This window comes from Sinocyclocheilus anshuiensis, unplaced genomic scaffold (genome assembly GCF_001515605.1).
Source record: "Sinocyclocheilus anshuiensis isolate Anshui unplaced genomic scaffold, SAMN03320099.WGS_v1.1 scaffold246, whole genome shotgun sequence".
In the NCBI taxonomy this organism is placed as follows: Eukaryota; Metazoa; Chordata; class Actinopteri; order Cypriniformes; family Cyprinidae; genus Sinocyclocheilus; species Sinocyclocheilus anshuiensis.
In genome coordinates, this window is record NW_015542356.1 from 984,470 (window position 1) to 998,964 (window position 14,495).

Here is a 14,495-nt window from a genome sequence, read left to right on the forward strand (position 1 = left end):
TTATCTTATTAAGATATGGTTTATATTCTTTATTTAGTACATAAATGCAAAACTTACCCTTCATCAAGTCTCGGACTCACATTCAAATGTTTGCCTATAAAAAGAGAAAAACATATGCAAGGGTGAAAAAAAAACTTTCAAGTGGTTCAAATATTGACTTATTTTAAGATATAGTTTATACTCTTTATTTGGTACAGAAATGCAAAACTCACCCCTCATGCAGTCTCAGAATTGCCCATCTTAACGATGTTTAACAGGTGGAGAAACAAATTTGTGTCAAATCTCAAACGTTACATTACAATCTGCAATGCTAATGCAGCACAGCACAGCGGCCACCGTGTCAGAAATACAAAACTTGAAAGGTAAACACAATTCGAAAAACAATGACAGAACATAACTAATTCTGCTCTATTCTGCTCAAATGAAAAATAATCTCCCAAAAATGATGTTAAACAAGAATTCGCTCACCTCATCCACGTAAAAACATAAGCTGTCATGGCTTTTTCATCATATAATTTTTTACAGTGTTGTAACAGCTCAAAAATCAGGAGGTTTTTTTCTTTTTCCACATTTGGCATGAGGTGTTCAGCTGAACACTATTGACGTGTAGCTACATGCAGGATGTTACCAAACAATAATTATCCAGCCATAAATGATGAAATGCTGAGGAAAGAGTCTAGGGTGTGTGATGCACGGTCACTGCACCATTATTATCATTAATTTAACCAAGCTTCCTGTGTGGTTTCTGACCTCCTGAGGAGTCTGAGGCGCTCAAGCAATCAAAAAGCTGGGCTTAACCCCGAGCAGAAAGTTAAAAAACATGCTGGACAAGCAATATCAACACATTGCAGACCCACAACATAGCTTCAAGCGCATTTGGTTGAGGTTGATCATTACAGCTCCTGTCAAAATTTGTGTGTGTTTGTGTGATTATCTTTCAGGGTGAGGGTCTGAATGACCTCCAGTGATGGAGATGTATCTGGAACGGGAGACGAGCTTTTGTTAGGTCTGTTACCAACTGCTCCAGGGCCAGCAGCTGCAGATGCTTCATGGGAAACTGGATTTATCTCACTTCGACCTCTATTTCTAAATCATGAGGCTAAATGTAGCGAGCACCCCCATCTACCCAGGTTTTAATCAACGTAATCACTAAATAAAAGATGGATTCAGTCAATGGGAAGTGTGAATGGCACCACCGAGCAGCTCATGTGATTAGAACAGGCTCCTACAGAGATTTCCAATCAAAGGTGTGAGGCCACTCTGACACACAGTCAGTTTTAGTCAGAGTCAGAGACTTAAAGGGACAGTTCACCCAAAAATGAACTGCAAAATGATTCTGCAAAACATCTTCATTCGTGTTCTACGGAAGAAAATAGCTGTATAGGGTTGGAGTGACATGGTGGTGACGTTCATTTTTCATTTTTTTTTTAGATGTGCTTTCCCCTTAACACTGATTTTGCCACTTGAGTCAAACTGAAATGTCAGGTATTTTATTGTAAGTGACCTATATTCAAATGCACCATATTTACTAGTTTAAAGTTCCACAGAAAATCATCATAAATATTAAAGCAATGCATAAAAGCATAGTCATTTTCTATAACTTTATCCTCAATTTCCTACATCAAGATCAATTGCTCACCCCAGTTCTGTCTCCAGAAGAACTCCAGGGTCTTCTGAGAGGCGAAGTGTTTCTTCACTGAGTAGTGTACTCTCTGGATCAGCATGTTAGATAGACCGGCTTGTCTCAGCAGGTAAGCCTGGGTAGGAGTGTGACCGAATGGATCCACAGCCCAGCCAGTCTTGGGTTTCACTCCTAACAAAAAGGGGAGGAATAAGAAGCACAGTATTATGTACTACCCATACTATAACTGTGTAGTACTATAAGTGCTTTCCACCATTACATGTAGTTAAAACGTAACATATTGTCTTGCATCATCACTCAAAAATGTTTACAGAAGTTTTAGTATATAAAAATATAAATTATATGTATTAATACAGCTGATTATTATTTGCATTACTGATGCATATACATAAAAAAGATTCAATAATATTCTCCCTTGTGTTCATTTACTAAAAACAATGTAAAACATACCATGATTATTTAACTGATTATTTAAGATTTAAACTGTTTAACTTGATTGTATTTTACTGTATTGACTAAAAGCCATCAGAACAGTTTTTTATATATATATATATATATATATATATATATATAATGTTACAAAATATTTTTATTTAAAATTAATTGTTGTTTTTAACTTTCTATTTATCAAAAAATCCTGAACAAAAAAATTTATCACTTTTAAATTGTAATAATATTTCTGTTTTCACAGTATTTTTCACCAAATAAATGCAGCCTTGGTGAGCATAAAATACTTCTCTCAAAAACATTAAAAAAAAAAAATCATAATTATTTAAAACGTTTGACCAGTAGTGTATTTTAAACTGTAATAATATTTCACAATATTATGACATGTATTTTTTTATCAGATAAATGTATTCTTGGTGAGTATAAGAGACATCATTCAAACATCATAAAAACTCTCACTGACCCCAATCTTCTGAACGGCAATGTATGTTTAGAATTCTTTACCTATAGCACCCATCCCTACTAGTCACATTTTTAGAAACAGCAAGGTCCCATTTTTAGTGTGGCTAAAGAAAAACTGGGAATGTATTCAGCAGAGCAATTACAACAGCTCCGAATGTAAAGGGAGGCGATTCTCAGAAGGAACTCGTGGAACAGAGTGAACCACAGGGGACGCAGGTAATCTTGAAGGTCACATGTTCTCTGAAGACACCCGTGTCTATATTCATGAGCACACGAGCTTCAGCAAACCTGAACACGGCTGCACATAGTTTTCCTCAATGTAATGCTGGGTGCATGGCATCATCAGCAAAACAAGTGTTGTTCGAAAGCCAAAGACTCACTGTAGTATCAGTCTCTCCAATCAATCTATATTTCAGAAGCGGTCCACAGACAGCTGAGATATCAGGAGAGCAGATGGTAGAGTGGATGTGTAGTAATGAGAGCCAGGGCTTTGCTCCATGTTTTAATACACTAATAACGAACACTGAAAAAAAATCTCCCAGAGGTCTTTGAGCCAATATAGGAAGCATAAATATGTAGAAGAGCTCAAATTCCTTACAGTATTGCAGTTAAGAGGTTTAACATTCTGGGTTTCACAACCCACATCTTGAGCTGAGGCTGATTCAGAATTTAAATGGGTCTCAAACAAGATATTATTACCCAGTTTAACCTAGGACCGCCCACAGTACCTTCTCGATCTAGCAAGTTCTAATCTAATTGACTGGCTTTATATAACTTCTGTATCAGTCCGCATGGAAACAAAGTTGCATTCATCTATTTTTCCACACCAGTTCTTTTTTTACACCGGAATATTATATATATTACGCAGTTATGAAGCATACTTGATGCATTTTTGCTGTTTCTGTGACTTTTAGATTTGAAGTGGAGATATCGACTACTTTGTTGTTAACTTTAAAGTAACTGAATGAATGATAAAGGTGAAATAATCGGGCGAGATGCAATAGATTTACATACCCAAATTTCTCTCCAACCACTGGTGACCTTCAACTAACTGATCTATCAATGCAAAGTAGTGAGTGTTGGCTTCGTCAGGCATCACCCAGCCTCCTGTAGCCACTTCGAGCTGACCGCTCTCTATCAGCCTGCGTTAGAGAAAGAGAGACAGTGAATGAAAGAGAAAAAAGAGAATCTTCTTTAACCTACCTAATGTCAACATGAAACTGCATTCACAACTCACTGTACTTCTGTGATATGTTTTTTTTTAACAGAAAAAAATAGATATTTCACAAGAAAATAAAGTAAGGTGGGATTTGGATTTGGGATTGGGTCAAGGAATGTTTTTTGTTAAAAACAACCAATATTCCTACAGACCTTTTCTTTGACAGGCCATAAGAAATGTAGGTATTGTGGCCATGACTTAAGAATTCGCACGACTTTTTAGTTTGCGGTGTGGCGGGCCGATTTTTCCGATTTTATCGATTCATTAGAATGTAATGTTTTACCATGATTTTTTTTTTTTAATTGAGGAATCACGGATTTAAATAAAAATATTACCAAACATTACAATTAAACACGTTGACAATACGCCAATCTTAACAGTAAAGAAAAAAATTATCCAATCGCATGGCATCGCACCTAGTCAAACACGTCCGTCAAGCACGTTTACATAGAAAAACAAACAAAAGAAAAGCAGCTTAGGGAATGCAAAAACCTGCAAAGAACTACTACTGTATGTTTGATATTTCTTGTTTGCATGATGGTGACAGGCTGAAAGGTGCTGATATATTTATTTATGCTTTTACAAAATATTCAGTGTTAATAATAGTCTTCTACTGGTGTTTCACATTAAGTCAATTTGAATTTAAACAGCCTTTGACTTTTTGAGTTCCCCCAAAACTGCTTTAGAGAAAGCATATAGGAAGATTCTTTCAGCACTCTATGGAGCACTTATCACTTCATTCCTACTGCATTCCCGCTACACTGCAAGCTCTGCCCTAATAAAATTTTGCTGGGCACCTGTTGTCAAAGAAAGTTGCTTGCCTTTCTTCAGACATGGTGGAGATGAAGTTAAGTATCTCTTGCAAAACCTCCAACCTGAAGACTCAGTTATACTGCTACTGTGGCTTCCACGGAGGATGCTCACTCACATTTGTCTAGTGAAGCGCCTTTCTTTTTGCCCTATACTCCCTCATAGCCCCCCACTTGGAATGCGAGAGGCGCTTCGAGGTGGGGCACTGAGCTGCAGGGGCTTGTATTCCCTCAGTTCAGCTCACATCACTACACTTCGTTGGTATGTTTTTTCGAACTGTCTGGTTGGTGCCGTGATTATCCAATAAATTAAATTTTCCACTAAATTAAGTTTTGTTTTGTTATTTGACACATTTCAATTTCACAAAGCAATGTGCAGCATTTTGTCCAAGCAATAATGAAAGGACACCTTTTCATTTCTAATTTCTAATTTCAATCTCGTTTTGTTCAAATTTTTTTATTGTGAAATCACTATTGTAAATTGTATTGAATCGTGAGTTAAGTGAATTGTTGCATCCCTACCATGTTGTACTAATCTGTTCCCAATTTTTAGTTCAATCGAGGCTACTTTGTAATGACTCCCTCCCAAGTTTTATTTAAAGGGGTCATATGACGTTGCTAAAAAATAACATTATGTTGTGTATTTGGTGTAATGAAATGTGTTTATGCAGGAAAACTTGAAATCGCATCATATGACCCCTTTAAATCATGGCCAAGGTGTACTGATTCATTTGTACTAACTCACTCCCCGGTTTTAGTTAAATCAAGGGCTTGTTCTAATGATTTGTTCTCAAGTTTTAGTATAATTGTGGCCATGTTGTACTATTTTGTTTGTACTAATTTGTTCCCTAGTTTTAATTCAAGCGAGGCCACTTCATACTAATTCTCTTTAATGTTTTAGTTAAATCATGTTCATGTTGTACTAATTTGTTAATTAGTTCACAATATCTTGTTTTTTCTCCCCGCATATCATGTGTAGGGCACCATTAAAACATATTTTTAAAAATTAACTACAAAAACACTCAAACAAAACAAAACAAAACCAAAACAGTGGTTAAAATAAAATTGCAACAACCGAAATGAAGTTTTTTTTTTCTGTTTTCCCACAATTATATTTTCAAACCAAGAAATCACTGTTTTGAATAAAAATATTAGCAAACATTACAATTAAAGTCATTACTGATGGGGTCAAGGAACTATAGTACAGATAACGCAATTAATTAGCCATATTAATGTGCATGGTTATGATAGCAAAATAAACAGGCTTATAAACTTTTAGGAGAAAACACAACATATCTTTTAGGTTGCTGATGTCAAATGCTCGTTCAAACAAATCATACTGTAAAATCTAGGTTGCATGAAATGCATTCATCTATCCAAGTTTTTTATTTTAATATATTTTAATGTTTGAATTTAAGGCAATTTTTGGGTCATCACTTGTTGTCCAATGTAAAATCTGGGTCCTAAACAAAAACCAGATGAGAACCACTTATTCACGAGGGGATGAGTCAGACTGGTTTGTCTGTTCACATCTGGAACATTAATATCGTTTTATGAAACGTTATGATTTATTTTTTTTACTTTAGAAATATGTGCACAGTAAAACCAGGAATGTATAAAATATATAAAGCATATAAAGTCAATTTTTATGTCTTTAAACTAAGATAAGCAAAGCTTTGAAGAGGACAGAGGAGCTGCTAATGTTTCACCACAGTAACATCATCGACAGCTTTTCTTCAGGGTTTTTACTACAAAGCACTTTCTCCACATATGCAGCTTTACACAGTAACTAACATTTTTTTTAATCTTCAGATTTATTGAGTTTTGCACCACAAACTAATTATTTTCTTGAACAGAAAGCAGACACCTTGGGTAATGGCATCCCTTATTAGAAGTAGAGTTCTCCAGGCCTGATTGCCAGTCAGCAGCTTTTCTCTGTAATGCTGAATATTTCAGCTGCGAATCGTATAGCGTGGCCCTCTGGAGGCCAGTAATAAGAGCAGCGGTAGCAAAACCAAGAGCACTAGCTCAGCACGTAACTGTCAGAAACTTTCAAAATTACTTTGAAAAATGGTCTGTTATTCTGGAATCAATCACTGGCTACAGAAATGAGCCACTGGGCAGCAGTGATTAGACCCTTCATTAAAGTCGATGTGAAATCAAAAACCACCCTATTCACTTTCTTTGTACTTGGGTTTATTGTGCACGATTTATCAATGCATGTTATTCGAAAACATTTTTAAAATGTAATAACTTTACTCAGACAAACTAAGTAAAATGGATTACGAAAATCATTTTATGTTGTCTTTGACCCTACTGTGAACTTTTCTACATCATCTAGGACATACTTGGTTCATTTTACACTAGATCAGCAATTTAGACCATGAAATATAAGTTTATCCCTTTTAGAAAGAGAAATTTGAGACTAAATGCTTCCTATATCGAGTTAAATGTTGAGATGGCATGAAATTGAGGTTCAGGTGAGGTTAATCTGAAAATATGTTGACATGCTCTTTGATTAACACATGAAATATTTGAAAAGTCTCATTCCCAATGCTGAAAATTAAATATATATATATATGCCAGCATAGATTTGAATTTATGGACTTATCTGCAGTTTCCATTTTCCGTAACGCACTAAGCAGACTCCAGAGCTCAGACATCTTGATTTATTCTGAAGATACACCTCCATGTATGTGGCAGTAAAAGAAACTGAATCATTATGCTAGACCTTGATTCGGCTGATATAAAATGAAATAAAACCTGCTCATGCCTGCCAAAAATCTTGATTTGGAGTCAGCCAAGGCCATCTTGGTAATAAACGGGTGGGGGGTGGGGGGTGTAAATGTTCAAAAAGAATAGAGCTTGTTTGCTTCAAACTCTTTCTGTGCATCAAATCAATAGTGAATAAATATTGGCGTTGGATTTTACATTTGGCTTCAGCCTTCACCTCAGGCCGTTTTGAAAGATGCTCTAATTGGAATTCAAACCCACAGTAGAAATGTTTATTACATTTCCACAAGGCATTTGTGTCTTTTCCCAAGGCTAGCTCAACAGTGAACACGACCAGTTCTGTATATTTGACATGCATTTATAGCCCATCCTCTCCTGTGGCAGGGTTGACCTTGTAATCATATGTAAATATGTACTGATGACATCTCTGAACGAATAACATTGATTAACTATAGTTTAAATGGAATACATTAACGCATTTTAGGAAATGTTCAAAGAGAAGTGAATGGTTATGAAAATAAATACATACTAGAAACTACATTTCGTGTCATTATCACTACTAAAATTGTATGTTTGTATTATAACAATATCTCAACTTAATTTTGTTGTCATTTTATTTTTGTGCATAAACCGTCACCTGAGAGCTAGGCAATAAAGTACAAACTTTGAGCTTAATTAAAATGGGACCAAAAGCACAATGGAGTCCTCCTCCACTCCTCAACATCTCCCAGTCTTGCTTACACCAGACCTGTGTGTGAACGTTGCAATTAATGAATCCATAAATTACACCGACGCATGAGGATATATGGATATCAACAGCAGAGAAAAGCCTCACCTCCTGACAGCATCTCGTTTCTGCTCATCGATGTTGTCCCACCATTTGGAAAAATACGAGATCTCAGACCAGATCATTTTTCTCCGACTGTCTTCATGTAATTTCACCACCATGTTGTTGAGAATGTGTTGCGTCTGGTCTCTATAGTAGTCATCGAATGTCTTCAGCCAGCCTGAGCAGAACAACACACAAACTTGTTAAACTTTGACATTTAAAATGGTTTCAAAAATGAAAATTCTGTCAACATTTATTTACTCTCATGTTATTCCAAACCATTCTTTCTTCTGTGGAACACCAAAGGAGATGTTTAACAGAATGTTCAAGCTGTTAAATGGGGATCAGGAATAGCGGTAGTCACCATTTACTTTCAATGTATGGAAAAGAGCAGCTTGGATATTCTACTAAATATCTTATTTTGTGCTCAATGCAAGAAGGTAGTAGTAAATCACACCATTAAAGGGGTGTGAAACAAAAAAGCATTATGGTATCAGCATGTTATACTAATGCAATCAAAATTATTCAACCCCCCAGAGTCTATAACAATTTACAAATGTAAGCTTTTTTTGAAGATTTGATATAGCATCGACAACAGTTTAGTGGCATATTGCAAGTGACATTGTCAATATATAAATATAACATTTTTGAGTTTGTAAGGTTAGGTACAAAATTGTGTTAAAACACAATTAAGCCTTTCGGAAACTCTACAACAAATCTTAACTTGTTTAAGCTGTTACAAATACAAACGTTCAGCCCATGCATGTGCTAAAATTGAGTAGCACATATAGTCAAGTCAGAAGAGATCTCACAAAAGTTATAGAGAATTTTTGACAATGTTTGACCATGCAGTTTGACCAGTCTTGTTTTCTTGTCAGTCTTGTCGTTTTGCTGCTTCAGGAAGTGGAAATCTTGACTGTATAAAGGGCATTATGGATTCTTTGAAGTATCAGGCCATTTTGGCAAAGCTTTGTATTGCCTTTGGTGCATAGACTGAAGCTGATGATCATTGGGCTTTCCAGCAGAGCAACCATCCCAAAGTATACATCCAAGCTTGGTTCAGGAATCGGTCATAAAATGTTTTTGGGTGGCCTGTTCAGTTTTCAGATTTAAATCTCATTAAAAACACTGGCCACACTTTAGTTTAAAGGGGTCATCGGATGCCCATTTTCCACAAGTTGATATGATTCTTTAGGGTCTTAATGAAAAGTCTATAAAATGCTTTGGTTAAAATTTCTCAATGGTAGTGTAAAAAACACCCTTTATACTTTGTCAAAATCAGCTCTGCACAAATCAACCCATTTTGTTGCATGTCCCTTTAAATGCTAATGAGCCCTGCTCACCCCGCCCCTCTCTTCTGTGGGGTGACGAGCCGTGGGCCCTGTCTCAAATGGAACACTTCATGTGCACTTGAGGTCTTACGGACTTACAATGGCCGCCGCGTGCGCGTGTCCGTTAAGTCCACGAGACCGTAGTGTGTCCCATTTGTCATTTTAGTGTTCAAAAGGGTGCTCGTGAGCGCCCCTGTCACGGCGCGGTAAGGGAACACACCGTGTAAACAAGGGTCTGGGTCCAAATGCAGGTCTTTATTAACTTAGGGAAAACAAAGTAAAAACCAAAACGGAAACACAAACAGATATAAGAATCTGACAACAGGCTCGAAACAGAAACAGGGATATGACACAACTACGGCAACTTAGTGCTTGCATCAGTCCACATATCAACAACTAATAATCAGCCCAGAGATGCGTGGGGAAGAAGTATAAATAGCCATCAGGATGGGCAACAGCTGTGTGTGTGTGTGTGAGTAAGTGCACAGGTGTGTGAAGTTAAGGTAAAGGAGTCCGGGAGGATGGGAAATGGCGACCTCTGGTGGTGAGAGGGAGAAACACCAGACCCAGACCCCTGACAGCCCCCTTTGCGGCCGTTATGCGCCCTCGATCCGCACTTCTGCCGAGCCCGCACTGGGGTGAGCTCCGCAGCAGACTTCTACCTGACAGTCAAAGCAGCATTACGTCAAGAAAGTGCGGACTCAGAGGAAGACTGCGAGGGTTTAGAGTGCCATTTGGGACAGGGCCGTGCTCTGAGAGACTTACTTTAGCCACGAAACTTGCTAACTAGCACATTATTACGAAAGGCGACTTGCAAAGATTCATAAAAACCCCTTATACTCACTTCTTCTGGAGGTGAAGCTGGATCACGAATGATTCGCGTGAATATAAACGCATTTAGGCAGATCGGGGGCACATTCCCTTCACAAACAAAAGTAATCCACTGCATCTTCAGCGGTCTCAGATGTCGGGTGTAAATGACGACTGCTATGTTCATTATTACATCCAACAACAGAACACCTCAGTCACTATGGAGACATTCTTGTCTTCCCCTGCACCGGGGTCGATACAATGGTGGACTGTTTCAGCTCACTCAGGGCGGGTCTAAGGTAAAACGCTAGAGTCAATCAACTATTGTGGGAGGGGCCTTGGTTTGTGTGATGTCACATAGACAGGCATCTGAGAATGGCTTGATTTGAAAAAGGGGATATTATTTTTAGAGATTAAATAAAAACCACTAGGTGGATCTTTAGCATTATAGGGTGGATGTGTACACACACTGCCAACACACATTTATGTTCAAACAGCATGTAAAAGTGAATTTTGCATCCGATGACCCCTTTAAGGTCCAATTCTTGCTATCAACACACCATTAACTACGACTTTTGCCTCAATAAACTCCTAATTTGCTGCTCATTAAAAGTTAGTAAGGTAGTTGTTAAGTCTAGGTATTGGGTAAGATAAGGGATGTAGAATATGGTCATGCAGAAGATGTGATTTATAAACAGCCAATATGTTAATAATAGGTGTGCTAATAAGCAGCTAGTTCAGTGGTTCTCAAACCTGTCCTGGAGTATCCCCAGCCCTGCACATTTTGTATGGCTGTGTCCGAAATTGCCCCCATACCCTTAAATAGGGCACTATTTGAGGGAACAGCCATTTTTAGTGGTGTCCGAAACCATAGTGGACGTTCTTGAGTGCACTCATTCAATCCCACAATGCACTGCAAAAACGAGTGTACAACTGGTGCAAGTGGAGACTGCAAGACCTGAAGTGGGTGTGTCAGACATAGGGAGACATACAAAATGTGCAGGGCTGGGGGTACCTCATGGAGAGGTTTGAGAACCACTGAACTAGTTAATAATGAAAATTGGTCACTATACTAAAGTGTTACCAAAATATTTGTTGAGATTTGAAGAAAGCAGTGGAAACATGTCAGCACAAAGAGACAACAATTATTGGAGGTAACAAAGAATAAAAGATTATCTACAAAATGTAACTTTTGGGTGTTGGATAAATTTGTACATGAATGTTTAGAGCCAATTTGTTTACTGATGCCTTGGTGTAATTGTTTTTATGAAATGTTGTTCAAGGCAACAGAATGTCTTGCAGCTCAAGGGGGAGTGAATAATTTTGATTGCAACTGTAGTTTATTCTAGGTAGGTAACATAAAAATGCCACTGAATATGAATATGGTCTCATTCATTGAAATATCTCATGGTATAACCAAACACTACCGTTCAAATCTTTAGAGTCAGAAGGTAAAATAACTTAATTTTAAGAATCTTGAAGACAAATTACAGCATCTAACAAAACAACATACAATTATTCAGGATGCTCAGATTCTGAGGCAAATTAAAGTTATTAAAAATAAGATGGATGAGACATATAAGTCAGGTGCATTGATTAAAATGTTTTTAGATTCTCTTGACATTCCTTCTATTGGACAGAAACAAAATAATCTCTTAAAAGAAGGAAGAATTTAATAGAGCTTTAAATAATCTTACAAATAATAAAATGCCTGGTATAACGATGGTTTACCATCAAAGTGTAAACTACAAATTGTTAGCCTCTATTTTAGCAAAAAGGCTTGAGTCCTTTCTACAGATTTATTAAAGTTAGATCAAAAAGAATTTATTAGAGGACAACAGACTCAGGATTAGACAAATGCTTCATGTAATTCAACAAACTAAAAAAAGATCATGTTAAAGCAACTTTAGTAAGCCTGGACACAGAAAAGGCATTTGATTGTGTGAATTGGGAATAGTTATTTCAGGTTTTACGGAGGTTCTGAATCTCAGAAAACTTGCAGTATTTGAAGCCAGAGACTAGCATTAAAATAAATGCTTACCTTAACAGAAAATATATGGGTGTCCCCTCTTACCCGTATGCAATTTATATTGACCTCTTGCTCAGGCAGACAGAGAGAGGACAAGACAACTGGGGGAATTACTATTAATATGGCACAACATAAACTTATATGCTGATGATTTATATTATATGGATATAAATTAAACATACAGAGAACTCAAATTTTGTCATTTGGTTTCAACCCAACAAAAGAAATTAAGCATAAGTTGAACAAGATCTAACAAAGTTTAATTATAATTTAATCAGTCTCAAAAAATTAAAGATCTTGAACACTGGTCCTTGCTATCTGGATTTTAGCTCAGGAACCGAAAGCATAAAAATAAATGCACTTTCAAGATTGTTACACTTTTTCCAATCACTCCCTATGGATATACCCCTTAAGCAGTTTCATGAAAGGGATAAATCCATTTCTAGATTCATTTGAAAAGGAGGAAAGCCAAAAATGAGATACAACACTTTTTAACTGGATAAAAGTAACAAGGTAAGTCACCAAACTGAAAGATTGCCGCACAATTAAGACCACTGATGTATTGGTGTGATTTAGAGGTAGAGACTAAATGAAAGAAAATTCGATTGCGAAAGTCGAGGGATGCCAGTTTAGGCTTTAATAGGTAAAAAAAAAATTACTTCCCAAAGCAGATCCATTTTTATCTTAACCCACTAACTCAAGTGATAAAGGAACTTAATTTGCACAACCAAATTCAGATTTTGAATTGGGTGGCACACAATCCAGATTAACCAGGGACGATGGATAGGTTTAAATAATTAGTATAAATAGTTTCTTTAAGGAATTTCCTCCATTTGCACAATTATAAAGGATGGCAATACTGAAAGCTTTCAATCTTTCAAAGACAAGTTTGGCCTTGTAAACCAAGACCTATTTCAATACTTGAAAGAGATAAAGGATAATGCTCAGATTAATCAAATCGCACAAATTATTATACAGGGATACAAGAAAGTTACAAAAAGGATAGTATCCAAATTATATAAGGCGATAAATAATTATAGGGGACATTCAACAGAATATATAAGATGAAAATGGAAAAAAGAAGTAGGCATCACCTTGACTCTGGACAAACAGAATAAAATATGTAGTACCCCACATACCTCAACAAGCTCAAAAATGTGCCGTGAGTTCTTTTGGAAGAACTTGACAGGATTTTTTTATCACACCAAGACTTACAAACGGGTGCTCCCCACCCATGTTGGAGGAACAGTGGGCCAGAGAAGGCACATCATGCACATAGACAGTATTTTGGCAATGTCCAAAGATGAATAGTTTTTGGGAGGTCATATGGTCTACTATTAATAGTATTTTTTCTCTCTGTATTCCTAAGTCATTCTGTGTTGAATATTTGGGGGATATTCCAGATGAAGTTGAAAAGAATGACAGATGCTTGTTTAAGATATTACGGATATCAAGTGGCGCAAAGAGGATACATTTATGTATGAGAAAGAAAGAATGGTTTCAAATACTAACAAATGTCAAAGAAATGGAAAGACTCATATTTGTACTATGACTGCAAAAACAAATATTTGAGAACAAATGGAGAAAGCTGAATAGATGAATCTGTTTAAAAGCTTACATAAGTGTATAATGATTTAATGTACTGCTGAGCTGACTGATCGAATATACATAATGTATGGCAACTTTTATTGTTATTTTTGTTACATGTTTTTCTTTTTCTATAAATTTCTCTTCTGTTACTGGCAAAAACCTATTAAAAATATGTTTTAAAAAACTGTAAATAAAAGTAAACTAGCATTATCACTTAATACAATTCCAGTACCATAGTACCGCCTTTTAGTTGAAAAAAAAATGTGGCATGTCTGGTTTTACAGGAAGCAGGAAAAACTGTGTTATGCTTTAACTATTGGCATGCATGGCAATAAAGGGTTTACATTCATCTAACACAGTGTTTCCCAACCTTTTTTTAGTCGCGGCACCCTTTGGAAATGTTAACAAACTTGTGGCACCCTACAAAATTAAGTTTGTCGATGTTTCCTGTCGGCTCAATTTTTGAGCATGAGCGATGAGCATTAACGGTATACGAGTGGAGCGACTGAGCGGACACACACGCATAGAAGCGGGATAATACGCAGAGCGTCACACCACGTGAAAGTGAATCCTGAGCGGTGAACTCATTTTCGG

The 14,495-nt window shown here is 36.7% G+C and overlaps 1 protein-coding gene across 1 annotated transcript in view; it reads right to left on the reverse strand.

The window, feature by feature from the left end:
• The window catches only part of man2a1 (mannosidase, alpha, class 2A, member 1), a 105,283-nt gene that overhangs the window by 67,076 nt on the left and 23,712 nt on the right, over positions 1-14,495 (reverse strand). Inside the window, exons 4-6 of the mRNA XM_016490515.1 lie at positions 8,148-8,319; positions 3,566-3,693; positions 1,640-1,813 (exon numbers count right to left, since the gene is read on the reverse strand). Of these exons, the coding sequence (XP_016346001.1) occupies positions 1,640-1,813; positions 3,566-3,693; positions 8,148-8,319 (474 nt within the window). The remainder of the gene's footprint in view (positions 1-1,639; positions 1,814-3,565; positions 3,694-8,147; positions 8,320-14,495) is intronic.